The 14510-nt window shown below is 46.9% G+C and overlaps 1 protein-coding gene and 1 long non-coding RNA gene across 10 annotated transcripts in view; one reads left to right on the forward strand and one right to left on the reverse strand.

Annotated features, from left to right (window-relative positions):
• LOC112981814 (uncharacterized) overlaps nt 1–997 on the reverse strand; it is a 32240-nt gene extending 31243 nt beyond the window's left edge. The window contains exon 1 of one of the 9 annotated variants that reach the window (XR_010391710.1): nt 759–993. This is a non-coding gene — a long non-coding RNA (uncharacterized LOC112981814). Of the gene's footprint in view, nt 1–355; nt 494–536; nt 695–758 lie in introns of those variants that run through there. The other 8 variants (XR_010391709.1, XR_010391713.1, XR_010391711.1 and 5 more) reach the window with 8 other exon arrangements.
• Nucleotides 998–1028: 31 nt separating this feature from the next.
• On the forward strand, nt 1029–14104 carry DELE1 (DAP3 binding cell death enhancer 1). Its single transcript, XM_064521239.1, has 11 exons — nt 1029–1150; nt 1257–1368; nt 1566–1692; nt 2039–2182; nt 8614–8669; nt 10316–10409; nt 11120–11262; nt 12054–12212; nt 12742–12873; nt 12975–13214; nt 14012–14104. The coding sequence occupies exons 1-10, from the start codon at nt 1029–1031 to the stop codon at nt 12993–12995; spliced, it is 1110 nt and encodes a 369-aa protein (XP_064377309.1). The 3' UTR covers nt 12996–13214; nt 14012–14104.
• The last annotated feature ends 406 nt before the right edge of the window (nt 14105–14510 follow it).

Consider the following 14510-nt stretch of genomic DNA (forward strand, 5'->3'; position numbering starts at 1 on the left):
GGCACTCTGTCAAGTTCCACTTTTTAACACAGACACTGGCACAATTCAGTACTTCCCACTGCCTGGTCAGGCACAGCACTGCGGGTCCCAGCCAGTCTGGCAGCAAGGCTCCCAGGCACACTTCCAGGCTTGAACGCTCCTCACGGAGACCCCAGTGCCACAGCACAGCCAGCTGCCCCCGCCTGCCTCTGCTTTCCATCGGGGATTTATCCCCCAGAGCTAAAAGTGACACTCCCCTCCCCCCCCCAGGCCTATACCCCAGGGACCTCGCAGACCTACAAGAGACCTCCCCCCCCCCCCCCCCCGCCAGGGACCTCCCAGACCTACAAGCGACACCCCCCGGGGCTTCCCAGACCTTCAAGGTACCCTCTGGGGCCCCCAGGCGAGGGGACAGGCAGCACGGAGGGGACGGCCATGCCCTCCCCCAGCCAGGGCCCCAGGCCCCGCCGCCTCAGCCCTGCAGGAGGCTGACGAGGCGCTTCTCAACCCTTCCCTCTCCGCCACAGCACAGGCAAAGCCCTTCCCGGGGCGGCCACCTTCGCCCGCAGGCCCTCACAGGCGGCGCGCCGCGCCGCGGCCCTCCCCTCACAGACACCAGTGGTGCCGAGCCCGGCCGCCGCCTGAGGCCCCTCTAGGCAGCGCCCGCCACTCTATGGCTCGCGCCTAAGCCGGCCCCGCGCTTTTCCCGCGCTCCGCTGTGGGGGCGGAGTTGAGGCCTGTCTAGCTCCTCTCTATGGTATGCGCCGCTCTACCCATACCCGGCTGATGCACTCCCGTCACCCGAGGCTTCTTCTCGGTGCCCGCGGCCCGCTCTGTCCGTGCGCGCTCCGCGCTCCCTGTGGTCCGGCGCGGGGGCCGCCCCGGTCCTTGGGGCAGCCGGCCGCGGCTGGCCGGCCGCTCGCGGCGGCGCAGCTCCTCTCGATGGCCGCGTGGCTGTTCCGCCGGCGCTCTGCGGTGAACGGCCCCCCCCCGTCGCTCGGCAACGCGCCCTCTCTATGGTTCCCGGCGGAGCCGCGCTAGGCGGCGGCATGTGGCGCCTGGTGCTGGGCCGCGGCGGGGCGCGGGCGGGCGGCCTGGCCCCCGGCCCGCCGCCCCCCGGCCCCGGCCCCGGCCCCGGCGCGGGGCTGCCCCAGGGCGGCGGCGCCGAGCGGTGAGTGCGCGCGGCCCGGCCCGGGGCGCTGGGTGCCTGCGGCGGGGCCGCCGGGGGTGCGGGCCGGGCGCGGGCTCAGGCCGTCGCTCATTTCCCGTGTTTTTAGCCCAGCCGGGTGGCAGAAGGGGCGGCAGCGCGATGGCTGGAAGCAGGAGCAGGCGGCGCAGGCCCTTCCCCGCCTGGTTCCCCGCTACTCCGTTCTGGACGCCGTCACTTGGGTGAGCAGCGAGGAGCGGCACGGCGGGGGCTGGGAGGGGCGGCCGCCGCCGCGGGACGGGGCCTGGGGGCTGCCGGGAGGGGAGCAGGCGGGCGGAGGAGGTAGCGAGCGGCGAGCTGCGGCCACGCTGCCCAACGGAAAAGGGACCAAAAGAGGGAGGACGGCTCTTCTCACTGACTGCTTTCTTCTTTCCCTCAGGGAGCCCTCACTGCGCTGCTCCTGCAGCTGGCCAGACAGATCTCCTGGCTGAGGTCTCTGCCGGAGACCTGGAGAGAGCACAGGGCTCCCTGGCTGCTCCGTTCTTCACTGCCTTCTCAGCAGTCAGGTTAGCAGCTCTGCCTCGCGAGGAAGGGATGCGGGAGGGCCCAGCTGTCACACAGGATTTCTGCCACAACAGCTAACAACAGCTTTTAAGCTCTCTGAAGAGAGTGAGGGCTGGTATCTGACAGGGGAATCTCACTATTTCATACCGGTGTAGTGCAGCCTCTCTTTGCATCCCACATCCAGTTACTTTTGTTTTCTGCTCTGGATTCTGCTCGGTGGATTTTCCTCCGGCTTGCCATCGTGCTCAGAGCAGAGAAGGAACCTGGGTACATGTGCAGTTCTGTGTTGTCTCCTACAAAGGATGCTGCGCAGCTCACGGGAACTGTGTTTTGTGCTCTGTATTTCAGTGGTGACTGAAGCCTCAGCCGGCTGTCCCAGGAGGCAGCTGCGGTCGCACTTCCTGCAGGAAGCAGGTCCAGGTGTAGTACCAGAGAAGTCATCCTCGGGCATCCCCCCAGGGCAAGGAGAGAGCCAGCCCTGTGCAGACCTAGGTATGTGTTGTTGCACTACAGGGCAGGATACTTGTGACAGAAAGACTTCTGAGTGTCCCCAAGGCAAAACTAAGAGGCAAGACGTGTGCAGTCATTCCTTGAGAGCTAGAGGAGGGAAGTTAGAGTGGAAAGAGGGAACTTCAGAGAGATGAGTGAGGAGTCCAGAGCTAGAAGCTCCTGAAGGCAAGGGGGAAGCCTGTGGTTTTTAATTGTGCAGGTAACACTGGTTTTACCAATACTGGTCTGCCTTAGCCACCAGCATACAGCATCCACTTTCTGTTCTTTCATTGTGGACATTGTTTGCAGTCAAGAGGGTTCAGGAGAATAATGCAACAATGATCTGGAAGATGTGCCACATCGTGAGAAACTGAGGGAATTTGCTTCTTCCTAGAAGATGAAGATGTATTTATGAGTGCTTATGCTGTAGATAAGAGGGTGGGAAGAGGCATCAAAGGCATTCTTATTTTAGTAAGTCTTGTAGAAATAAGCATGTCCTAATGTGGTAAATTTAAAGTCATATCAAGGAAGATCAGGTAAGGCCTGCAACGGGGTTGCTCACCACATGTGTAACCCTAATAATGCAGCTTTAGGAGTACTTTTTGAAGCAGGAAGCCTGCTGGAGCAGGTGGAAAGGGGGACAACATATCAGGATGCAGATGAGGCACATAAAGAAGCCAACCCACCACTGATAGGTAGACCATGTAAGGTGTTCTGGAAGAGGTCAGACAGGTTCCCAATTATTTGCCTTCTTCCAAATTTTGGGCTTTCTTTTGTGCTGATTTAAGCTACTGCCCATAACTGCTTATCAAAGCCATCTCCTGCTAGAGGTTACCATTCCCGTTAGTTGGCAAATGGAGCATTTTGTTTCCATGTTTCCTAATTAGCTCTAGGAAAGCAGCCAGGTTAATTTACCTAAACTGCCAATTAGACTGTTTAACCCATCTGCTTTTGCCTGAAGCAGATTAAGAAGTGCTCAAATACACTGCCTTGCTGGCAGATTACTGGCCAGGGACCTCTGGGAGAAGTGGCGGAGAAAAAGTGGAGACAGTACTGTCTTCAGTCGGCACAGCTGAACATCCAGAAGTGGATGTGTGTCTGTGTCTGACAGACAGTTTCTTATTGAGAGTCAATAGGAGAAGCTTTTAGGCAAACTGATAAATTGAACAGCGACAAGTCACCAATGCCATGTGCTCTTTATTTGAACGTTCTCCAGAAGCTACGAAATTGCTGAGCCTCTGATGATGGTATGTGATCCAGCGCTTATATCTGCTGTGTGACTTGAAGAACGAAGACTGACAAATTAGACACTGGCCTTTAAAAAGCAGTTTTGATTGAGCCGCAAAGCTACAGAAAAGTAGTTCTAAGTTGACAGAAATTGTACTATAGAACAGAATTATTAGAAGCCTGGGTGAGCATGCTGTATCACAGAATCATAGGTCTGGAATGGCTTAGGAAACCATTTCTCCAACCTGCTTGCTCCATTACATAAGATTTAACAGAGAACAGGGTTGTATTTTGTAAATCTCTTAGTTTTTTGGAGATGTCAACAGGCATATAGAGTAAGATTATCCAGTTTTTAGTTTTCTGAGAATCTTTCAACAAGGTGCTACATCAAAGCCATCTGGAGAAATGAGGCTGATGGGAGGAAGGAGGGACCACTCTTGGGATAGTAACTCATTAAAGTATAAGAAATAGTTTTCACAATGGAGAGGTATTACCAGTGAATTCCCCTAGGTACTTTGTTGACACCCTTTCTGTTCAGCGCAGTCAGCAGTTATTTGGAAAAAGCAGGTGACAAATGAGGTGACAAAAGAAGCAAATGATACAAAATTATTCAGGACAGTCAAACTGGAAAGTCACTGCAAAAGATTGTGCAAGAACTAGCAACGGGGCAGTCCCAAGATAGGCTGAAGTCATATACACAGGGGAGAATGGCTGTAAATACACATACAGAATGAGGAGTGTCAATAATTGAAGAAGGAACATTTAAAGTCACTGTGGATATGTTCTTGAAAATGTTAAGTCAGTGCTTAGCAGCAGTCAGGCAAATAAAATGTTGGTTATTATAAAGGAAGGAACTAAGAACAAGTCTGCCATTTGTAGATCTGTGCCTATGATGCAGCCACATCATGAACGCTTAATGAAGCTAAAGACATTTCATCTTAAAAGCAGTAACAAAAATGTCATAGAAAAGGACAAGGATGTGCTCACATACAAAGAGACTGACTCTTCAGCTTAAAAAGAAGTGACTGAAAGAGGGTATGCCAGCGGTCTACAAAACTAAAAATATTGGGGGAAAGTGAATAGGGAATGGTATTTTTCTTAATACATATATGGATAGGTGACACAAAAAAGGCCAAGTATTAGGTCTGAAAAAAGACAAAAGACAGTACTTGCTTGCCCACTGCACAGGTAAATTGTGGAATGCATTGCTACAGGCCAGAAGTATAAATGGGTTTCAGAAAAGAATTAGGTAAAACCACACATCCAAATTAAACTTAATTGGTCCAACTGAACTCTCCTGCTCAGGATGTTGCAGAACAGCTGGTTGCTGGAAGGTTTTGCGAGGGAAAGCATCGCTTTATAATGCCTCTGCCTTATACTTTCTGCTCAAGCGTCTCCTACTGTCAGTTGTCAGAGATAGCTTGCTTGTCAGAAATAATTTGCTTTCATTCAATACGCCAGTCCTCACCTTACATTGTCACATTATGCTATGTATCCATTTCGTGGGAACTTACTGAGAAAAATCAGTGTAAAGAGATTCAGCAAGTTTAGAGGGTTTTTTTTTCCCCAGTAGTTATTTAGCTACCAAGTGAAAGTGAAGCCAGCTAAGCAGAAGCAAGGGAAGGACAAGATGCCTGGCAGGTCACTTAGGGGAATCTGGTAGAAAAGTCTTGCCTTTAGAGAACAGGCCTCCAGAACTTGGAGTGGAGCCAAATGTACCTTCACTTCTCCAGCTTGCTGTTGCCAGCAGTGGCGAAGGACCTTGGAGGGGGATAACACGTCCTCACGCTTTCTTCCAGTTGTTCACTTGGTTTCTGGAGTTGCTTGTTCTGGTCTACGTGTAGAGTGACAATCTGCCATTGCTGTCAGCTGCTCCATTATCTCGAGCGGCAAAGATCTTTTTGATGGATCCAAACATCCCAGCTTTGCAGATGAGCCATCCCAGCTTTAACAGAACACAATGTGATAGAATCTATTACTTTTAGTGTGTTTAAAAAGAAAACTTCAGGAAATTCATTTAGAAGTTGCTTTAAGTAGCCTTCTAGATATTACCATGAATGAGTCTTCAACTGTATGATCACATCCTATTTTTTTCGTGGGATTCATGCCTCATTCAAAGCTTTTTTTGCAGAAAGTTAAAGGCACATTGTGAACAAGCAGGTGATTACAGCCAGTCTCAGTGTTAAAGCGACTGAATGCTGCCCTGGGGAGCTGTATTCTACCCCTGGCAAAACTGTAAAATTCCTTATTTCAGTTCTGAGATTACAGACATTTCAAAAGTGTGTTTTCATTTCAAAGCACAATGAAACCAATTGGAAACACTAAATTTTTCCATGAGCCAAAAATCCTGGATTTTGGCCAGCTCCAGTTGTGCATTCGTTCTTGTGAAGCATTTGGTTGTTCTGGGATAAGCAATGTAGACAGTCTATGAGAAGCTTAATAATTCTGCATTTGGACCTAAGTTTCAATGGCATTTGATAAGTACAGGATGAAGAGTGAGGAAATACAAAATATTTATTAGCTGCTGAATATGTAAGCATTGTGCATCCAGTTCACTGAAAGCTGCAAGATGACATGGAAAAAAGTATGTGTAGTCATGTTGTATTATAATACATATTTAAAGAGGTAGAATTTAAGTTGCACAAAAAGTTTTAACTGTAGTATTTCCTTTTTTGCGCTTTGAACATACAACCATATGATACCTTAAAAATAATTTAACATAGTTCTGTGTGTGCAATATAGCAATGAATTTGTTCAAAGCACAGTTTCTTTGAAGTTCTGCGGAAGCTTGCTCAATCTTCAGATACTGTCCTGTGACCTTACATTGGGAAATGAGAAACAAACAAGTGGGATGAATTTGTATTAATGTTAGTCTGAAGGTTAGTATAAACTGGTCTTCTCATTCTGCTGAAATAGAATGGGATTCTTTGCTGCCTGGGGGTGCTTTTATTTCTCCATTTACTGTTGAAGCAAAGCAAGCAATGTGTTTAGGTTGTGTGCCTAGTTTTGAGACAGTTGCTGGGAGACAAGAGAAGTCTCTGAAAAGTTTTGATTTGGGGCTTGCCCAGCTTCAGATGTGAATTCTGAGAGAATTCTTTAATCTAGTCCTTCAATAAATAGGAATGGGACTGGGTGTCAGAATTGTTTGATCCCTGTGTCATCTTGCAAAGGATCTTCTGCTCTCTAGGATTAGTAACTCTAATCTGGGGAGATTACTGGGAGTTGAGGGAGCAGGGATTTGATGTGGGAGAGGGATGTGGGACAGTTCTGAGGGCTGACAGAATTCAGAATTAGTTTCTGTTGATTTTTCACGGGGTAATAACTTGCCCAAATTACAGCATGTTTTCCCAGTTACAGTAAAAGACAAATCTCTGATTTAGGAGTAGCTGTCTCTGCCAAATATAAAGAGCCTTGAAGGCGTGAAAGTAATAATACTTCTTAACAACACTTGGAAGAATTTTTAATACAGACTTTTTTTTTAATTTGCTGTTTTGTGTATGTTAAAAACAAATTACATCATGAGAGAGATACATAAGCAAGAGACAAAGATGTACAGTGACAAAGATCAAGTAATTTTATGTGTGATCTGAAAATAAATGTAAAGTACAACTAATAAATTTGGAGATTATATTACTTTTGGTGGACTGATAAATAGAAATTGTGTTTGCCATAGTGATCTTGCTTGTCTGGTGAGTGGGGCTTATTCAGATAAAATTGCCAGAAGGCAAATTGTTTATCTAGGAATAATGAGGCCACATTTGAAACATAGGCCACAGCTTTATGTGCGCTGTAAGATGGTGCAGCCACGAGAAGAAGCAATCCTGCCTGTCACACACTCATTTCTGTCCCTGTGCCAGCACAAGCATTTGTGGAGCCATACGGTGAAGGGAATCAAGGAACTGGACTCCCGAAAGGACTCATTTTTCACTCAGATTAGTTCCCTGCTCAGCAGCCACAAAGCTTGCAAGGGAGACGGGGAGACATGGGGAGGGCAAAGCTACTTCTGTTAGCAGTATTTGCTTAAACTGATCCTGGAATGATAGTGTTCGGTGCCTGATGGGATCTAGCTGCTTATGATTCAGGTTACAAAATAATTGGTCTCAGCCTGTCCTAGCTGTTGGTCCTCCCCTTTGCAGGAGGTTACCATCCTCTTGGACTGGCTGGTGTAAATGCCTGTGTAATCACTTCCGACACTACTGTCTGGGTGAGCTGGCTTAGCTTTTGCTGTAGACTTTTTAGTTGAATAACTTTGACTGAACCTGGTTAGACAGGGTCTAAACACGTGGCTGTGCCAGCATATCCTAGAGGACAGCGATGAGCAACTGGGACACTCTGGGGTAGTAACCTAAGCCTGGATCTGATGCAGCCAGAATAGCATGTCTGATCACCCTCTTACAGATGTAGAACTGTACCCTGGTAAGAAGTTACCCAGAAAAGGATTTAGGAGTTAGGATAGGCAAGCACTTAAACATAAGCTTTCAGTGTGATGCTTTAGCCCGTAGGAGTAGGAATACAGTTCTGATACATACAAACTAGGCAGTTATAAATACTAATGAGGAGGCAATTTTATCCTCCTTGTGACACTAGTGAGACTAATATAGTGTCCGCACTTTAATAACAATGTTGAAAATTCAGAAATAGCAGCAAAGTCATAAAATTAATCAACTCAAGGAGAAAAGTACTTCAGTTGAAAGACACGAACAGTTCAGTTCTGTTTAGAATCACAAAAAAGAATCAAGAGGGATTGATTAGTTATATCAGGGCTTTCAAAAGGAGAATGGGCTTTTTAGTAAAGAGAGAAAAAGCCAAGCAAGAGCCAGTGCCTGGGAGCAGAAACCAGATGTATTTTAATTTGAAATGAAGCATGCATTTTTAGAGGTGATTGCTAGATACTGGAACAAACTCCCAAAAGAAGTGAAAGATTCTCTACCTTTTAGTGTCTTCAGATGAAGACTTGGGGCCTTTCTGGAAGAGATGCATTAGCCGGATGCAGGTTACAGGCCTCAACAGGACGTATTCACGTGGTACTGTGTTGCTTACGCTACAGAGGTCAGATTGCTCCGAGTTCCTTCCGTTCTTAGTATCTCTGAATGGGCAGTTTATCATCCTCTAGGAAAGAGCTGTGGAGCAGACAGGATGAGAATAAGAGGAAGGGGTGAAGACACAGTATCACTTAACCCTGCCTTTTGATTCTTTTTTTAATGTAGGAGAGTTCCAGATTCCCGAGCGCTCCAGCCCAGGGCCGGCTCCCCGCAGTACACAGGTATGCTCTGCCATTTCCCTCCCTCAGTCTGCCCCGAGGTCCCTTGACTACAGGAAGGCATCTCAGTGCAACCCCAGGCACAGCCTGAGCAATCCACTCCCAGGCAAGACTCTTTTCTGCCCTGCACAGCCAGAGGCCAGGAGAACAAGAGATACGATATGCTTCCCTCTGCTTTAGCCAGCACAAAATTCCAGGAACTCCAAAGTGGCATCTCCATCCTTTAAGATATCTGTGTAACAGGGATGCCAGTAGAGAGGTACTGGAGGAAACCTGTGAAAAAAAACCAAACAAACAAACAAACAAAAAATAAAGGACAATCCAGTAGCACCAGTCTGTTCTTCTGTGTTGGCATTTTGGTGCCATCTTTCACTAGGTCACTGTCTGCTGTTGCTATTTTGGTTTTCAGCAGACAACCCATTTCTGCAGAAGGTGGTGTCAGTCCTCCCACGGCTGCAAATTGGGACTAAGTCTTGTCTGTTAGAGAAAGGAAGAGAAACACTTTGGGCTTGAGGGGGATACATCAGGTTGAGAGTCATAAGACCATCAGTCAGATTCTTGTTATGATTAAGCCTGTTAATTGCTTGCAATTCACAGTCTTAGGTGCAGACAATTCCCTATTTTACAAATAAGTCAGCTGAGCAACTGCTCAAGGATGCTGAACAGAATGAGGATAAAATTCCAGTATTGAACAGAATGAGGATAAAATTCCAGTATTTAACAGAATGGGATCCTCTCTTTGACATGGAAGTGACCTCTGATCCCCTGACAGTAAGGTGTTGCCTGTGGCATGCCACCAGGGTGTAAGCTCAGCTCCCCATCCTAGGAAGGGCCACTTCTGCAGGGCCCATAGGAATAGTCTCTGGTTCAATCTTGGGTGGTGGGTCTGGTCTTAAAAGGCTCTCAGGAGAGGACATGAGTCAACCCATGTTTATCCTCTTGTGAGCAGCACCCTCTGAGTGCTGACTGGGCAGTAAATCTGTTGGATGATGAGGGGCGTTTTTGTAATGTGACTTCTCAAGTATGGAGGTCTCTCAGGTTGTATGCAGTACGCACTGTTGCCACTCGATGGCACTAAATTTGTATGCAAGCTTGGAAACTAAAGCTGCAGGCCTGGCTAATCCTCCTACCTCCCAGAGCTGTGGCAAAGTAAAAAATACTGTTCATTACTAAGGAAGAAAAGAAAATCCTGCACAGCAGAGTCAGTGGATTAGAAGTGTGCAGTGTTCACTAAGCTGACAGTTTAGGCTCAGTTTGAATCATGTAAAGCATATAGAAATATGTCAGTGCATGTTTGGCAGAGAGAAAAGCTGTTTGTGCTGTTGAACATGATACAGGAGGGTGAGCAAGGGCTGACATTTCTTTTGAGGAGGGGAGCTATGCATAGCGCCAGGCAGTCTGATTATACCTGAGAGGCTACACCACCTTCCTGGGCAGAGGGGAGGTGAGCAGTGTCCACACAGCTTCCCTAACCAGATGTCTCTATAGGAAAGGGAGACTTCTTGTGGACACATGACACCAAATTAATTCACACTCTTGATTACTGCAAGACAGTACAAATGTGTCAGACTGCTCTGTTTCCTAGATAGGACCTCCTGTAGTGTTTGTATGTTTATGCTGTCTAATAACTTTCTCTTTTGACTCCTCAGGGTTACCTAGCACGGCAAGGGCATTTACAGGAAGCTGCTTTCCAGTTGCAGCAGATTTTCCGGATTGATATTTCCATTGCATTCAACATCCTTGGTAACGTGGACTTGGGTTTGTTGTGTCCTTAAACCACATTTTTCTCTTTTTGGAGGACCTCCAAATTGTTGCAGATGGTATATACCTAAAGCTGAAGCCTCCTTTCAGCAATTTCAACTGTGCTTTGAGAGATTTATTGCCCTTTGTCCCATTCTGCCACCTGATTTATATCAGTATATTTAAATCCAGTCTTGGTTGAAGCCTGCACTGTTGTCCTGACATCTGTAGTTGGAAATTAAGTCATCTCTGTCTTTTTATAACTTGAGCTGTCATATCTTCGCAGCTCCTTTTTCACCGTCTGAGGTCTCAGTCTTCCTGGCAAGCTGAAAAAGCAGATGCAGAGTTGCAGTTCTAAGAAGAGTTGAAATAAGATACAGCAATCTATAGGCCAGGGATTTTTTTTTTCTCTTATATGCCCCTAGTTGCAGCACTAGAAAAGGGAGACAATTCTGTGTGAACCATGCATCATGCAAGTCCTTGTTTCTTCTTTGCAATGAGACTAGAAAAATCTCTAAAACATAGCCTTGCCATTGGTCCTATGGAAACTTTTTAATCTAAGGTGAGGGTTGGTGAGCCCAGTGAAAGCGGACTGCACCACTTGGCATGGGACAAGGAAGGCCCAGTAGCTGTGCAGGAGGTCGCTGTATTTGAGGCTCCAATTCTTTTTGTCCATTTTCTTTTCCTCTCTTTTTACATTGCTTTCCTCTCAGGGATTGAAAGTATGAGAGCAGGCCACTACAAGGCAGCCTATACCTGCTTCAAACTCGCAGCAGATCGAGGCTACAGCAAAGCCCAGTTCAATGTGGGTCTGTGTTACGAGCATGGCAGAGGCACGGAAAAAGACCTGGAAAAGGTATCCACAGCTTATTGAGTTGTACATGTGCTGCACAGACCAGGAGAGTGGTCTTTGTTGGATGTGCAAGCACTTTACTCCTTTTGGATGTGTGTGACAGTCTCTGAAGTCTCGGTTGGAAAAAAATGGACTTTTTAAAGCAAACAGCAGATTTGCCATACTGGCTTCAATGCCACAGATATCCTTGGAGGTACGCTTCTGAAATCCCCTTTTACATACACCTGCTGAGATCCTGTCCCAGGCATGCTGTGCCACTAGCAGCTGGGAGGTACCAAGGAGAAACCTGTCATGTTACTGTATTTAAAACATCACTGCACATCCAAATACTGCTTTGTATCTAGAGCTGTCCAGTTCGGCTGCCTTAGCTACAGCCTGCCACCTAGTGCCTACTGGCCGTAGTCTGCATCTTTCTGCAGCTGTTCCTGGCAAGTCTGCTCATGCAAAAGATCTGTAAGGGCTGCTTGTTCTGAGTGATTGTGCAGATCCCTATTGGCACGGGGTAAGCTTTGGTATTGTCGGCCCACCTTCAAAACAGGAGTTTTGACTAAAGATGGCAGGGCTGGTTAAAAGGCTCTCCTACAGTGGTAGTCAGCTGTCTCACTGGAGCAATCTCACGTACTTCAGCAGGGAAGCGTGGGAGGGCTGCAGGAGTAGGTGTGTGCAACTTATAGTAGAACTAGAAGGAGAGTTTAAGCCTGAGGACTGAATTGTGGTGTTCTTGGGAGAGGAGAGTCGCGTCACATTTGAGGGAATGTATCACCTGAATCACATGTGTGTTTCTGTGTTTCCAGGCAGCTTTTTATTACTACCATGCAGCCAGCAACTGTCACCCCATGGCACAGTACCACTATGCTAGATGCCTCTTATGCCACAGACCTGAAAATGAATGGGACAGTCTTCAGAAGGCAGTGACTTTTCTGGAGCAGGCAGCAATGGCCGGGATTACAGAGGTTAGTGTCCACATAAAAGCTGAACATTTTAATAGGAGAGAGCCAGCAGAGAACCCCTTCTTTAGGATCTGAACCACAAGACATCCTAGAAAGCAGTATCTATGGGACTGGAAGCAAAATTCTTCCTACACATTGATACCTCTGCCAGTGTATGGGATACAGCTCCATCTGCAACCTGTATGTAGGAGGCAACTAGATACCCACTATGTCAACGGTATTGGTTTTCTGGTTTGTTGTAGAGCTATTTAATGTGGCTCTTTTTGCCCATACCGAGAATGCTTACAGGATTCTTTGCATATTAGTAAGTGCAAGCTGCAGGTTCCATCATGGTGTTGTGATAAAGACACTCCCTTCTTGGCTTTCCTGTTTAAGGAAGGGATGCAGCTATAACCAATACCCTTCACATAAGGCTCTTTCTTACCTCACAAATGAAGAGAGAGCTCAGAAGCAGCAGTTCTTATGAAACCTGTTAAGTCCTCTCTTCTCCAGTGTCAGGTGTTCCTAAGGTGTCCTCTGTTTAATATAACAGGGACGGCCTTTCATGTTTCATGCCCAGAGAATCTGCAGCATGGAGGCATCAACCTTCAGTGAAGAGAAGCAGCCGTATCCAACAGAGAGGGGTCTGGAGCAAAGCAGATTTAACATTCCTAGAAAGCAAAGGGTATGCTTTGTTACCACAGGTTACCACAACATCTGTATTTGCGTCAAACATGTTTTGACATTGTGTCACTAAACACAATTCACACCTCTCTGTCTTCTCAGGGTAAAGAGCTGTTCAGATGACTTCAGCAGGAAGGAAGCTCCAGATCTCTGTCATGCTTGCAGTCACTAGCCAAGGTTCAGCAGAGAACAGGAGACTTCTACCAGAAATTCCTGCTCTCTTAAGTGGAAGTAGCTTTCCAAAGTATCTTCTGTTCCTGTCATTTAGGATTACCACTTTTGCCCAGTCAGACTAATCGTTCAGCCTGCTCAGCAAGCATGCATCTGGTAGAAAGTATTAGGGTATGTGCCATGTGAGTGTCTCTTTTTGAATGACCTCAGCTCTGAAGCTGGAGCCAAACATGCCCATCATTGTTCTCTCCAGACTCAACATCTAGATTAGACCATCGTTTTAGGAAAACTGACCTGCAGTTGAAGTTGTAGCTTTATATCTCATCTCCTTTCAATTCCAAGAGTACAGGTCACTGGTGAAGCAAACTTCATGAGATGCTTGAAGTAAGAACAGATCCTCATATTGTAGCTATGGCTTTTCAAGATGATTCATCCGCATGGACCTGTGCGCCCTGCTCCTTTTCCCACTCTTTACGAGATGCATTCAGGTGTGTGCTACCTTGGGTTGTGGATGCCAGTCATTCTAGCAGTGACTGTATCTCACGTAGCACACTGTTCCACAAACTGTAGCTGCTGTAGATATGTCAGTAGGCATCTTACAAACAACTCAGACTAGGAGCTATTTTCTGGTTCTGCAGTGCAAGTTGAAAGGATATTCTGGGTCTTACAGTGTTAGTACAATAGTATTACAGCACATATAATGGAATTTTATAGACTAAATGTGGGTTTTCATGTTTGCCATGTCAGACTAATTTTCTTAGGCAGTCCCTCTTCTAGCAGACATTGAAGCAAGCAAGATACATTGTGCACCAGTCTTGCAAGTGTCCTTGCTGAGATGCCAGAGGCTATGGTTTGCCCAAGCAGGAGCAGTTGCCCAAGCATTTAGATAACTTGTAAAATAAGTAAAAGAACTGGAGTAATTAAGGTGGAAAATCCTGGCTGATTTGTATTGTGTGGTTTTGCTGCAGGCACAGGCTTATCTTGGAGTGTTCTACCTGAGGGGGCTACAACCTAAGGAAAAGAAAGGTCTGAAGTACTTGTTGCTGGCAGCCAAGAATGGCGTAAGTAGTCCCTTTGCAAGCTATGTTTGTTCTGCATTTGGGATCCGTGCAGGTTACAGGTGGGAGGTTTCAGGGCTTCTTGAAAATAGGAGCAAGTGTTAGGACTTTCCTGCACTGTCTGAAAGGACAGGATGGTGCCTTGGTGCACCTTGGGGAGGGAACAGGATGTGGGGCACAGACTCTACAAAATGTGAATGTCAAACCAGCTGTACTGGGTCGGACCAAGTCTTACAGGACCAGCGCTTATGCCGTTTGTGACGAATATTCATCTAACATCATTTCAGTGGTTTCCAAAGATGGAGTCTATACACTCTCTCCAGGCAACCTTGTTCTCTACTGTATCATTAACAGGACTTTATTGTGTCTGTCTTGAATGCGTTCTTCAAAATAGACCTGTTATTTCTTA

Source organism: Dromaius novaehollandiae, chromosome 15 (genome assembly GCF_036370855.1).
Source record: "Dromaius novaehollandiae isolate bDroNov1 chromosome 15, bDroNov1.hap1, whole genome shotgun sequence".
Classification (NCBI taxonomy): Eukaryota; Metazoa; Chordata; class Aves; order Casuariiformes; family Dromaiidae; genus Dromaius; species Dromaius novaehollandiae.